Source organism: Bufo gargarizans, chromosome 5 (assembly GCF_014858855.1).
Source record: "Bufo gargarizans isolate SCDJY-AF-19 chromosome 5, ASM1485885v1, whole genome shotgun sequence".
In the NCBI taxonomy this organism is placed as follows: domain Eukaryota; kingdom Metazoa; phylum Chordata; class Amphibia; order Anura; family Bufonidae; genus Bufo; species Bufo gargarizans.
Genome location: NC_058084.1, coordinates 482,158,556 through 482,171,222, shown reverse-complemented (window position 1 = coordinate 482,171,222; position 12,667 = coordinate 482,158,556). Strand labels below are relative to the sequence as shown.

Below are 12,667 nucleotides of genomic sequence, written 5' to 3'. Positions count from 1 at the left end.
ACATGCAGTAATAATATTGGTAGTATTTTTATGTACAGTACATTTCCCTTCTGGTAGCGCCCCCTGCTGTTTCTTCTGTGACTAGGTTTCTGGTCCACCTTCTCCTGCATTCAGGGATGGACACATGCTCAGTATCTTCTCTGCTCCCTCCTCCTGTCAGACCCGGTGCAGTCATCTCGTGGAGAAGCAGTGCAGACTCCTTTCATTCATCCCCACTTGTATATTCATGGAGGTATATAGCTGTATCTCTACACGGGGGGGGGAGGAGAGGGGCTTAGGAAGAGCTGGCTGCAGCGCACTCCTGGGAGATGCAGGTGTTTGATGGTCACATAGGATGAGCTGCTGCCCACCCACAGAGAATGAAGAGACCAGAGCTGCAGAGGAGCGAGTAAAGAAGCTAAAAAGGATGAATATTATACTGGAGAGCAGCGGTTTCTGCATTTCTGTACTTCAAGTGTTGTATGCACTACTCCAGATAACTTTTTCAAGGACGTTCTCCATGACAGCACCATATGTAGGCTGTCCTTCTGGTCTGCTGTAGGGAGAGAAGGCAATAGACCGCTCCAGCCTCCAGTGCTCTTCCTGTCTCTACAGGGGACAGGGGCAGAGAGGATTCCTGAATGGAATTTTCCTGTTCTATCAAATTGTAGGATCTTTGTTAGGGTTGTATGGGGGTTTCTTCCCTCTCCTTCCATGGTAGGCGTCCCCTAGCCCATCCCAGACCCTTGCTAGACCTTCTCAAATCAGCTGTATGGGATAGTCATGTCCTGCTGAAGGGACCCTTCCCATCAGGTTTGATGTCGGGGATGTTGCTTCCCTATTTGAGCTCTGGCTTTGTCATCAGAAGGTCCTGGCAGGCAACGTGGAGCATCTGAAGGCTTTAGTCTCCAGGTTCAGGACTCGCATCTGTCCAACAGACTCTCCTGGAGTATCGAGTACCTGGAGGAAAAGGAGCTTTATGAGAACATGAGTGGTTGTTTATAGAGAAGAGGGATTCCTCCTCTGGAGTTATCTCTTTGCTTTATCAGGCCTTGTTGGATCTAGTTTTGCAAGACCACCCGATAAATAGTAGGACAAAATGGGGAGCGGAGATGGGGCCGTTAGAGGAAACCCAGTGGCAGGAGATATTGGAAAGGATTCCGCAGCTCTCTCTCAGCGAGGCCCATAGGCTGTCGCACCTATATCTAATTCATAGGGTTTATAGAACTCCTCAGTTCCTGTTTAATATTGGACTTGGGTTAGACTCCAAATGCCCGCGATGCAGGTATGCTGCACATGCTGTGGTCGTGCTCGGCCCTGGAAGGTTTTTGGCGTGCAGTGCTGCATCTCATTAACTCTCTGTATGAAGTTACGCTGGATGTGACGCCATTTGTCTGTATATTGGGGTATGTGGAGGACTTGCCAATCACTGAGCCCAGGAAAATAGCAGTGGCCAGAATGTTGTATATGGCTCGTAAGCTGATTGCTCAACATTGGCTGGATGAGGGTAGTCCTAGTAAAACCGAATTTGTAGCTAAGATTAATTGGTTACGTATTTGGCTCGGTGATTGGCGATTTCTCACTGAAGACATGGAATGCTTTTACGATATGTAATGTGGGGAGGTTATGGCCGATGACAGATGTATCGTCCAACTTCGATTATAAGATCACAAACTGTCTTTCAGGACTTTGTGGGATTGTTGTAGGGATGGGGCTTGTGCCTGTGTAATTTTTATGCGATTGCACTGATGTAACCGGATGTGGTAGCTATAGAAGATGGAGGGCATCACATTGATGGTTTGTGGGGGGAGGGTATGTGGGGGTTGGGGCCTTACGTTTGTAATATTAAAAACTGCTAATAAAAAATTACTTGGTAAGTGGTAAGAGCCCATCTGTATATACACTCATTGACCAAAAATCCTGCACCAAGAAGGAGATGTTGGGATGAAACTTTCTCAGTGTGACTGTAATGATGCATGTAAGGGGTCCCAATATTACCGAAATGGAGACATTTATTGGTGAAAATTGTCCAATTCCAAGTAGGTTTTAGGACCCTGTTGGGCTGCCTCTAGCCTGGATACAAGCTGAGATACAGCCTCTAGCCCGGATACAATATGGATGAGATACGGTTGTGCAAGGAGACATACATGTTTGCTATGGTATCCTAGGGTACATTTGCCCACAGATGTTACAGATGCTCCTGTAGATCCTGCACACTCATAGGTTGCTGAAGCTCTCATTGCAGCTGTTCCCATAAATGCTTTATAGGCAATAAAACAGGAGGAAACCTTCCTGGAGAAGCCTCGCTGTGCGCAGGAGAGCATATCCAGCTGAAAAGTGCTGAGAAGAACACAAGTGGCGGCAGGATGTGCTGCACATATCGCTGAGCTGTTAGTGCCCCTCGGACCACTACTAGGGGTCACCGACTGTCGTGTGCGATGGCTCCCAGCTCATCACACCAGCAGTTAGGGCAGTATGTCTCTCCATAGCAAAGGATTGAAGCGCTCACCAGGAGACCTCCATACTGGAACCCAAAGAGGGCCTAGAATTGTCACTAAAGACAATACGGTTCTAGTCTGTAGTAGTCCAGGTTTTCCAATCAGGACATTCCTGCAAACGAAGATTACGGTACCTGCACGAACATAACCACTGCGCCCAACATTTCCTAAAAGCTAAGTCTGAACAGCCTAGATCAGTGGTGGCGAACCTATGGCGCGGGTGCCAGATGCGGCACTCAGAGCCCTCTCTGTGGGCACCCTCTGCCCAGTGACTTTTCAAAAACCTGGTAGTAGAGATCCGGGCCTTCCTCAGAGAAAGAGATCTCATCATAGTTCCATAGTTCGGACAATTTTCTCTTGATGGCAGAATCCACTCCAATTCTCCAGACTACCTATAAATTGTGGATTTTAGAGAATTGTTGAATCGTGAAGATCAAGAAATCAGATTTCTCTCCAGACACCAGGAAGATTTTTCTTGACTAACACTCATTTCTGCCAATTCTCAAATATGAGATGATTCAGGGAAAAATACCAGTCTTCTGGAGAAAGAGCCACTGCTTATTAAAGAGGTTGTCAGAGTTATGAAAAAAAAAATATATATATATATATATAGCGCTGAAAATCTGATTGGCAGCAATATATAACTAAGCTAAGCAAATTTTATGCAAAAAAAAAAAAAATATATATATGTATTTCCTCATTTCTCTGGTTCTTTTCTGGCACTTTGTTTTTATTGCATGTAAACAATCTCTGCCCCTCCTCCTGCTCTGCTAAGGGAGTGGATGCAAGTGCTGCCCTGAGTGACATGTCTGCCTGCTGGGAGATTCTGCAGCATGTTGTATGTGTAGGACTACAAGTCCCAGCTGTATAATGACACTGCTAATGCACACAGGATCTTTCCCCTACCTTCTTGTGCAATGCTCTCTCTAGTCCTTCAGCTCCTGTGCTCAGAATTGTCTCCTCACTGCCTGCTGCAGCTAGCCAGTCTGTGCAGCTGAAGGGGTTAAGAATCCTAGGAGAGAGCAGACAGCCGGCAGTGAAGGGGGCGTGGCCAGCACAGTGACATCTCATTTACAGGCTTGTAAACAAAGTTTATCAGAGCAGGGAGAGAAGCTGACATCACAGGTCATGTGACCCTGAAATCTGAGAAACCAGCCACTGCAGATAAAGTGAGTGAATTGGAAAGCTGTTACATCTGTTTAGTTAGGAACATAGAACAAAAAAATAACTCGAACAACCCCTTTAAAGGAAGCTATGAACATATTAAACATTAATGACCTTCTGCATCTCCACAGTTCTTTGGAGCCAGTTTCACGTCTGTTCTCTCCAGAAATTGATTCTTACGGCCTCAACCAAACAATTCATCTTCCCAGAGTGAGAAGACGGGCTTTACTTTCGTGGACTTTCCCAGAAAACCTGTAATGAGGGATTTTTTGGAATGTAAGTCCCTATGGATACCAGCAAAAAGGGGTGAGGGGCTCAGGAATAGAATATGGGCCTAGCATGCTCATTTCCTCCTTGTCCTTTTATCCCGGCCGTCCTGAGGAATATATGGTTAAAAGCAACCAGTGTCATTCAAATTACTTAATTCTGTCCAAAGCACAGCTGGTTCCCGATCCTGAAGTATTTATTTCTGGAAGACCCAGAACCTCTTCATCTAAGATAAAATATTGTTCTTCTCCAGGGCCCTCTTCTGTATCGGAAGGTCCAGATGCTTGAATCCTGAAAATTCAGGGACTGTCAGAGTAATATCTACCTTACAGCGGAGTCCCAAGGAACTTACCTCACCAGTTTACAGGGAAGTTTGGAGGAGATTTTGCTCCTGGTACGAATCTGAATGTTCGGCCCCTTTTCAGGCTACTTTCACATTAGCGGCAGCCTTCTCCGGGCAAACATGCTGAGAGGCGGCCGGAATAAAACTACAAGATGTCGTTTTATGTTCACCTGCCGGAGAAGGCGGCCGCTAATGTGAAAGTAGCCTTAATTAAATCAAATCTTTGGATTTTCTTCAGAAGGGATATGATAATGGCATTAGACCCAGGAGCCTAAAGGTACAGATCTCAGCCCTGGGTTGTTTTCTGGACCTTTCCCTTGCAGACTTTAGATGGATCAAAATGTTCATTAAGACTACATCCTGGACCAGACCGGCCCTAAAACAGTCCATTCCTCTTTGGGACCTAACTTCAGGGATCTCTGCGATATTCTTGACGAGTTGAGTTTGAGATTCTTGTCCCTTAAAACTGTTTTCCCGGATGCCATTACCTTGGCCCGTAGGGTCGGGAAATTACAGCCCCTTCGCATCAGTGAGTCTTACCTCAAAAATTTCAATAAGATGATCCTAAAAGTGTATCCGACCTTTCTTCCTAAAATTGCCTCAGCTTTTCACCGTAACCAAGAGATGGGTTTTCCATCTTTTCAATGCATCCCCTCCCAACGGTGATTCCACATCTTAGATGTCAAAAGATCATTAGGAAATATTTAGATGCCTTGAGTAGGGTCGGCGTCAACACCCGGGTAAGTGCCGGGCCCACTGTGCCCCCTCACTCCTGCAGCTGTGTCTTGGTCTAAATTAAACTGCCTGTTCTGAATTCTAAGGCACCTTACCCCAGCAATGCGGACAATTTTTTCACCATGTGCACTGCTGGGGTGGGCGTCCGCAGGACTCAGAACAGGGTAGATTGAGTTATCTACCGGGCTAAAGGACCTTCTTGATGTCATCCGCCCATGTGACCAGTGGGGGAGGAGCAGAGAGCTGTGTTCCTGTAGGGACAGGAGCCTGGCTGGAATGTGGTGAGGCCTAGCTGTGTGTCTGTCTGTTTGTGTGGCTGTCCGTGTGTGTATGTCTCTCCCTGTCTATCACCATCACTATGCCCACAGCGCTCCTATGCCTTGACACAGCTGCATCAGGACGTTCTGTGCAGGCGAAGAAGATTGTAGAGGAGGCAGCACCGCTAGCATGAAGTCCCGTCAGAGAGGCACACTAAGGACGTAGGTAACACTACCTCATTATCAGCACTAGTGTTATCTGTAGTGTTACATAGGACTGCAGGTGACATCTACTGCATTATCTGTACTCTGAGAGACTTTATCGCCCAAGGGCCCTCGTGAACCTGGAGCCGGCCCTGACATTGAGATCCTGGAGATAAGATCCAAATCTGTTCAGACAGTTCTCAGGAAGGAACAAGGGGAAGAAGGTCTCAGAGACCACCTTGGCGAGGTGGCTGAAGACTGCAATCCAATAATTCTGTAATTCCTGGTCCAGATGGAATTAAAGCCAATCATACCAAGACCATTTTAGTTCCATGGGCAGAGAGAGCAGAGGCATCTACTGATCAGATCTGCAGAGCAGCGCCTTGGGCAAGCTTTTTGCGGACCCATTCAAGTCAATGGGACCGTGAAAAAACGCGGAGGCGCACAAGATTGTCGTCCGCGTCCGTTTTTTCCTATCATTTGCATGGCAAACGTGACTTTTTAACTTTCCTTTGTCTGGTGGTCCTCCAAAAATAAAGGAAGACACACTGAAACAAAAACGGATCACGGAACAACGGAACCCCATTTTGCGGAACGGAACACAACAACGGTCGTGTGCATGAGGCCTTAGTTGCATCCATCCTGTTGTAGTATTTCAGAAAACACTGGAGGGAGATGGTGAGAGGAGCCTTGTAACCTCTCTGTGGTCCTGTCCCTGCAGAAGACTATCTCCATGTGGTGCTGTCATGTCGGACTCCAGAGAAACCAGTCGCTGGTAGAATTCCTACTTCTTAATTTGTGGGATAATCCCTATAAAGAGGTTATCCAGCCTTATTATTTAACAGACCCCTTCAGAGTGGCTGGGTTCATACTTACCTGATCCCTGCTGGTGGGTTCCAGCGCCATCGATACATGGGCACCTCTGCAGATCCCGGGTCTCTGAGAATCCACATCCAGTTGACAGGGCAGGAGAGCACCTGCCACCCATGCAGTACGTCACTCAGTCATGTGTCACATTGGTCACAGGTCACCGCTGCTGCCAGTCCTTGGCTGCAGCAGTTGCTCCCAACCCCCCAACTATCTCCACCCCCCGCCCCCCCTGTCAACAGTGTGTTGATTTCCACAGACACAGCACCTGCAGAGTCAACAGTGGAGCAATGAAGCCAGAACACAGAGGCACGGACCAAGTATGTATGAACTCCACCGGGGGTCCGCCTCTCTGAAGGGGTCTATTACACAAGTTTAAAGATGGATAACCTTTTTAATGATCTTTTGTAGACATCTAAAACATTCCACTCAACTTGTCCGACTGTCCTGTAATTCACAATATTTGTTTCACACATTTTTAATCAGGATGAAGATCTGAACAATATTAATGGTACAGAGACAGATGTGAGGGGCGATGAGGAATACAAGGAGGAGATCCCTACAGAGACAGATGTGAGGGGCGATGAGGAATACAAGGAGGAGATCCCTACAGAGACAGATGTGAGGGGCGATGAGGAATACAAGGAGGAGATCCCTACAGAGACAGATGTGAGGGGCGATGAGGAATACAAGGAGGAGATCCCTACAGAGACAGATGTGAGGGGCGATGAGGAATACAAGGAGGACATTCCTACAGAGACAGATGTGAGGGGCGATGAGGAATACAAGGAGGACATTCCTACAGATAAGAGTCCAGGTGAGTAGTGACCACTAAATGAAGCAGAGACGAGTCTGTAACTGTAATGACCCTGAACTGGACTTCCCCTATAGCAGGCGCCTTTCCCAGGTCCTAACAGTGTCCCCCAGTACTCAGATACCCCCAGGACTTACAGTAAGGCCAAACTGTGTAACAGCCAGACCGTCCCTTGAAGAATAATACAAAGCACATATCCCAACACAATCAGGTAAGAAGAAAGTCAGAAGATAGGAACTCATCAGTAGATGACTGGATGAGGATGGTAATCAGACAATGGAACAGATGGATGATGGGGGTTATATGGTTAACGGTTGATTGAACAGACAATAAGTGGCCCTGACTGGAGCTTTCCCTGAAACCTTCCCTAGATCTGTCCCTACATGCTGACCCTAATACCAGACATTACTGACCCTAACTGTCCGTTAAGACATTCCTATGAAAAATCCTAATCTGTAAACCTGGCCCTAAAACAGACAATAGGAGGACACTGAGACCCAACCCAAACTGAGCAGAGATGAACTAGAATCACTGCAGGACAGACTGAAACATGGAACATCCCCTCCCCCCAACCACACACAGACTACAAGAATCAGAGGTAAAGACTGGACTAATCATAAGAACAAAACTACACGGATGAGGAAAACTAGGAGAGATACTAGAAAATAAAAGGATTACTGGACTGAAAAGCACAGAGCTTACACTATAACCAGCAGCCCCCTGCAGAAACTAGGAATATTTACAGCGAGGCTAACCAGTCAGGAGCTGCTCTCCAAACAAGGTGAGCTACAGAAGAGAGGTCGGCTGAGCAAGAGATCAGCTACTGTATAATACATAGCAACTGCCCAACATACTAGTAGACAGGAGAAGAGGAAACCATAGGAGTGTTCCTGCTGATCCTAGCCCATTACACCAAGGTGGTAACGACTCCCTCAGGTCTGCGCTGTGACTCTCCAGGACGTGCTCAGTAATATCAGGGTGACAGGTCTCTTCCATGAGTCTCCTGGACGTGTCCTGGTGTCCCTCTGTGCAGGTGTATAGTCCGTTCAGGTTCTCACTTGAGTTGATCAAAATAGATTAAAGTTGATGAACCTGTGTCCTATCTTAAGGCAATGTAATTATGAGTTTCTCACACCGGTTCCTTTGCCAAGGTTGATTTCTGAGATATAACCCAAACTGGTCCCACATCACAGCATCAGTATTGGTTATGGACTTGGCCCCTTCTTATTCCTTCTGCTGTAACATTGCCATCAATTGTTGTATGCTGTTCATGGACGGGCGCAGCGTCTCCTCCTCCTTCCAGTGCTCCAGAGTAAAAAATAAATACCTAGTAGCCATTGGCTCCTGAACTGAAAACTTTAGGAGCCAAATTCAATTTTTAGTCGCCAAATCGAAACCGAATCAAAATGTTGGTATCGTGACAACGCTAGGGTTGTTTCGATACCAAAATTTTGATTCGCTTTCGTCACCATAAAAAAGTATTGCGATACTCAATACCGCTCAAAATAAAAAAAAAAACACCAAAAAAAGCTGCGTGCATTTTGCATTTTATGAAAAGTTCGGCCCATAATAGAACAGTCCTATCTTATTTTTTGGGGTGACAAAAAATGGCGAATCGCATGGTTTTTATTTATTTCTGTTACGGCGCTCACCGCATAATTTAATAGTTTGGACTTTTTGGACGCAGCGCTATGTACTGTGTTTTTTTTATTTATTGTTTATATATTTTATATGTAAAATTGGGAAAGGGGGGATTTAAACTTAATATTTTAGGGTACTTTCACACTTGCGTTTTTCTTTTCCGCATAGAGTTCCGTCACAGGGGCTCAATACCGGAAAAGAACTGATCAGTTATATCCCCCTGCATTCTGAATGGAGAGTAATCCGTTCAGGATGTCTTTAGTTCAGTCTTTTTGACTGATCAGGCAAAAGATAAAACCATAACATGCTATGGTTTTATCTCCAGTGAAAAAAACTGAAGACAATCCTGAATGCCGGATCCGGCATTTTTCCCCATAGGCATGTATTAGTGCCAGATCTCTGTCCGCATGACAAGCGGAGAGACGGATACGTTCTCGCAATGCATTTGTTCCGACGTCGGAACTGCTTGCCGGATCACACTGCCGCAAGTGTGAAAGTAGCCTTAGTGTTTTTTTTGTTTACTTACTATTAGCCCCTTAGGGGTTGGAACCCTTGTCCTATTCACCCTTAGGCCCCTTTCATATGGGCGAGATTTCTGCGCGGGTGCAATGCGTGAGGTGAACGCATTGCACCCGCACTGAATCCGGAACCATTCACTTCTATGGGGCTGTGCACATGAGCGGTGATTTTCACGCATCACTTGTGCGTTGCGTGAAAATCGCAGCATGCTCTATGTTGTGCGTTTTTCACGCAACGCAGGGCCCATAGAAGTTAATGGGGCTGCGTGAAAATCTCAAGCATCCGCAATCAAGTGCGGATGCGGTGAGATTTTCACGCATGGTTGCTAGGATGAAAGTCTATTCACTGTGTGTGGTTTTTTTCCCTTATAACATGGTTATAAGGGAAAATATTAGCATTCTTTAATACAGAAAGCTTAGTAGAAGGTCAATTGAGGGTTAAAAAATAAAAAAAAATGAACTCACCTCCTCCAATTGATCGCGTAGCTGCCGGTCTCCTGTTCTTTCTTCAGGACCTGTCAAAGGACCTGTGGTGACATCACTGTGCTCATCACATGGTACATCACATGATCCATCACCATAGTAATGGACCATGTGATGAGCTCAGTGACGTCACCACAGGTCCTTTGACAGGTCCTGAAGAAAGAACAGGAGACCGGCAGCTACGCGATCAATTGGAGAAGGCGAGTTAATTTTTTGTTTTATTTTTTAACCCTCATTGGCACTGCGCCACCAATGTTTATTATACTGGGGTGTTGGAGGGGCTGTGGCCACTGCACCACCAATGAAGATAACTGACCTGTTAATACAAATACAGGAGGCGGGTGCCGGAATCAAATAGCCGGCACCCGACCTCTGACGGGGAGCTGCGATCAGCGGCAGTTAACCCTCCAGGTACCGTACCTGAAGGGTTAACTGCAGCGGATTGCAGCTCCCTGTCATAGAGGTCGGGTCCCGGCTATTCGATTTCGGCACCCGCCCCCTGTATTTGTATCAACTGGTCAGTTATCTTCATTGGTGGCGCAGTGGCCACAGCACCCCCCTCCTCTCTCTCTTCTTATTGGCGGCGGCACAGGGGGGGAGAGAGAGACTCCTCCACTGCGCTGCTGAATTGAACATCGGCGGCAGGGCAGAGAACTATCATCTACTGTACCCCGCCACTGTATTCAACTGCAGAGCTGCGGCGGGTCTAGTCGCAAATGGCGACAAGACTAAAAAGTCTTGTCGCCATTTGTAAATTCTAAGTCGCGTTGACGACCATTTTGGTTGCCATCTGGAGCCCTGCTTTCTGACGCCGGGCATAGAATCCTTTTTGCAGTATTCTGTTAGATCACGAATGCCCAACTTGCTGCCCTCCAACTGTTGCAATACTACAACTCCCAGCATGCCTGGACAGCCCGCAGCTATTAGGGCATGCTGGGAGTTGTAGCCTTGCAACAGCTGGAAGGCCGCAGATTGAGCATCCTGTGCATATGATTGCCTGGCTCTTGCCTGTTGTAACAGCTTTGTTCTTCTTGCCTGACCCTTCTATGTACTTAGGGCCATTCTGCTTTTAGGTGTGGGGTCACATGACACAATTGGACAGCCCTCTTGTCAGTTATGAATTTTAATAGCTGCTTTCAATTTGTGAAAGATTATATTAAAAATAATTTAAAAAATGTTTTGTTCTTGGTAGATGACTGTACTGGGCTCTTGGAGAAACATCTCATATCTACATATTATAATGCAGATGATCCAGGTGTCATATCAGATACATATGAAGAGCGTGCCATTATCCCAGATGTACCCTCAGACCTTCACAGCAAAAATCTATCATCTCATCCTGTAAAACAGGTCCAATCTTCTAATTCATCACATACTCTTCCTCAGAATGAAACTCACAGAAGAGGTTCTGGAACCAAAAGAGCTCAGAAAAAACCGTATTCATGTTCAGAATGTGAAAAATGTTTTACTCAGAAATCACATCTTAAGACCCATCAGAGAATTCACACAGGAGAGAAGCCATATTCATGTTCAGAATGTGGAAAATCATTTACTCAGCAATGCACTGTTGTTCTACATCAGAGACGTCACACAGGAGAGAAGCCATATTCATGTTCAGAATGTGGGAAAGGTTTCCCTCGGAAATCATCACTTGAGAACCATCAGAGAAGTCACACAGGAGAGAAGCCATTTTCATGTACTGAATGTGGAAAATCATTTACTGAGCAATCTTCTGTTGTACTACATCAGAGAAGTCACACAGGAGTGAAGCCATATTCATGTTCAGAATGTGGGGAAGGTTTCACTCGGAAATCATCACTTGAGAGCCATCAGAGAAATCACACAGGAGAGAAGCCATATTCATGTTCAGAATGTGGGGCATTTTTCACTCTGAAATCATCACTTGAGAGCCATCAGCGAATTCACACAGGGGAGCTGTATTTATGTTCAGAATGTGGGAAATGTTTTACTCGGAAATCATCTCTTGAGACCCATCGGAGAATTCACACAGGGGTGAAACCATATTCATGTATAGAATGTGGTAAATGTTTTACTCACAAATCATCTCTTGATGGCCATCAGAGAAGTCACACAGGAGAGAAACCATATTCATGTTTAGAATGTGGTAAATGTTTTACTCAGATATCACATCTTAAGAGCCATCAGACAAGTCATACCGGAGAAAAGCCATATTCATGTTCTGAATGTGGCAAATGTTTTACTCAGAAATCAGTTCTTGAGAGCCATCAGAGAAATCACACAGTGGAGAAACCATATTCATGTTCAGAATGTGGTAAATCTTTCACTAAGAAATCAGTTCTTGAGAGCCATCAGAGAAGTCACACAGGAGAGAAGCCATATTCATGTTCAGAATGTGGCAAATGTTTTACTCACAAATCATGTCTTGTTCAACATCAGAGAATTCACACAGGAGAGAAGCCATATTCATGTTCTGAATGTGGCAAATGTTTTACTTGGAAATCATCTCTTATTCAACATCAGAGAATTCACACAGGGAACAAGCAATTCTAAATCCTTCCTGTAAAATATGCCATGAATTTCCATATTTTTATATTTTTTTGCAATCATTTATAGCAAGAAGACTCAGCTTTGTTATAAAAATATTGCATATATATTGAAGCAGGAATTAAAAGAAAATATCAGTATATTCAGAAGTGTAGTTACTGCTGTTATAATTGTAGATCTTAAAGGGGTTGTGCAAGAATGAGGGGGTTTGGCAAACTCCCCCACTTTACTGGATCTGTAAAGGGAAGATTACTTGCCTGCTTCCTGGCGCTGGCTCTCCGCTCCTTCTCTTCCAAGCCTGCAATGCTCGGCTGGGCTCATCTGGTTTACATTGCCACAGCCGACACTGGCCGCAGCGGAGACCGGATCCC

The 12,667-nt window shown here is 45.6% G+C and overlaps 1 protein-coding gene across 2 annotated transcripts in view; it reads left to right on the top strand.

The window, feature by feature from the left end:
- Window positions 1-12,445, top strand: part of LOC122939174 (gastrula zinc finger protein XlCGF71.1-like) — a 172,672-nt gene extending 160,227 nt beyond the window's left edge. For both annotated transcript variants that reach the window (XM_044295187.1, XM_044295188.1), the window contains exon 3: window positions 10,963-12,445. In XM_044295187.1, the coding sequence (XP_044151122.1) occupies window positions 10,963-12,302 (1,340 nt within the window). In that variant the 3' untranslated portion in view covers window positions 12,303-12,445. The remainder of the gene's footprint in view (window positions 1-10,962) is intronic.
- Window positions 12,446-12,667: the final 222 nt, after the last annotated feature.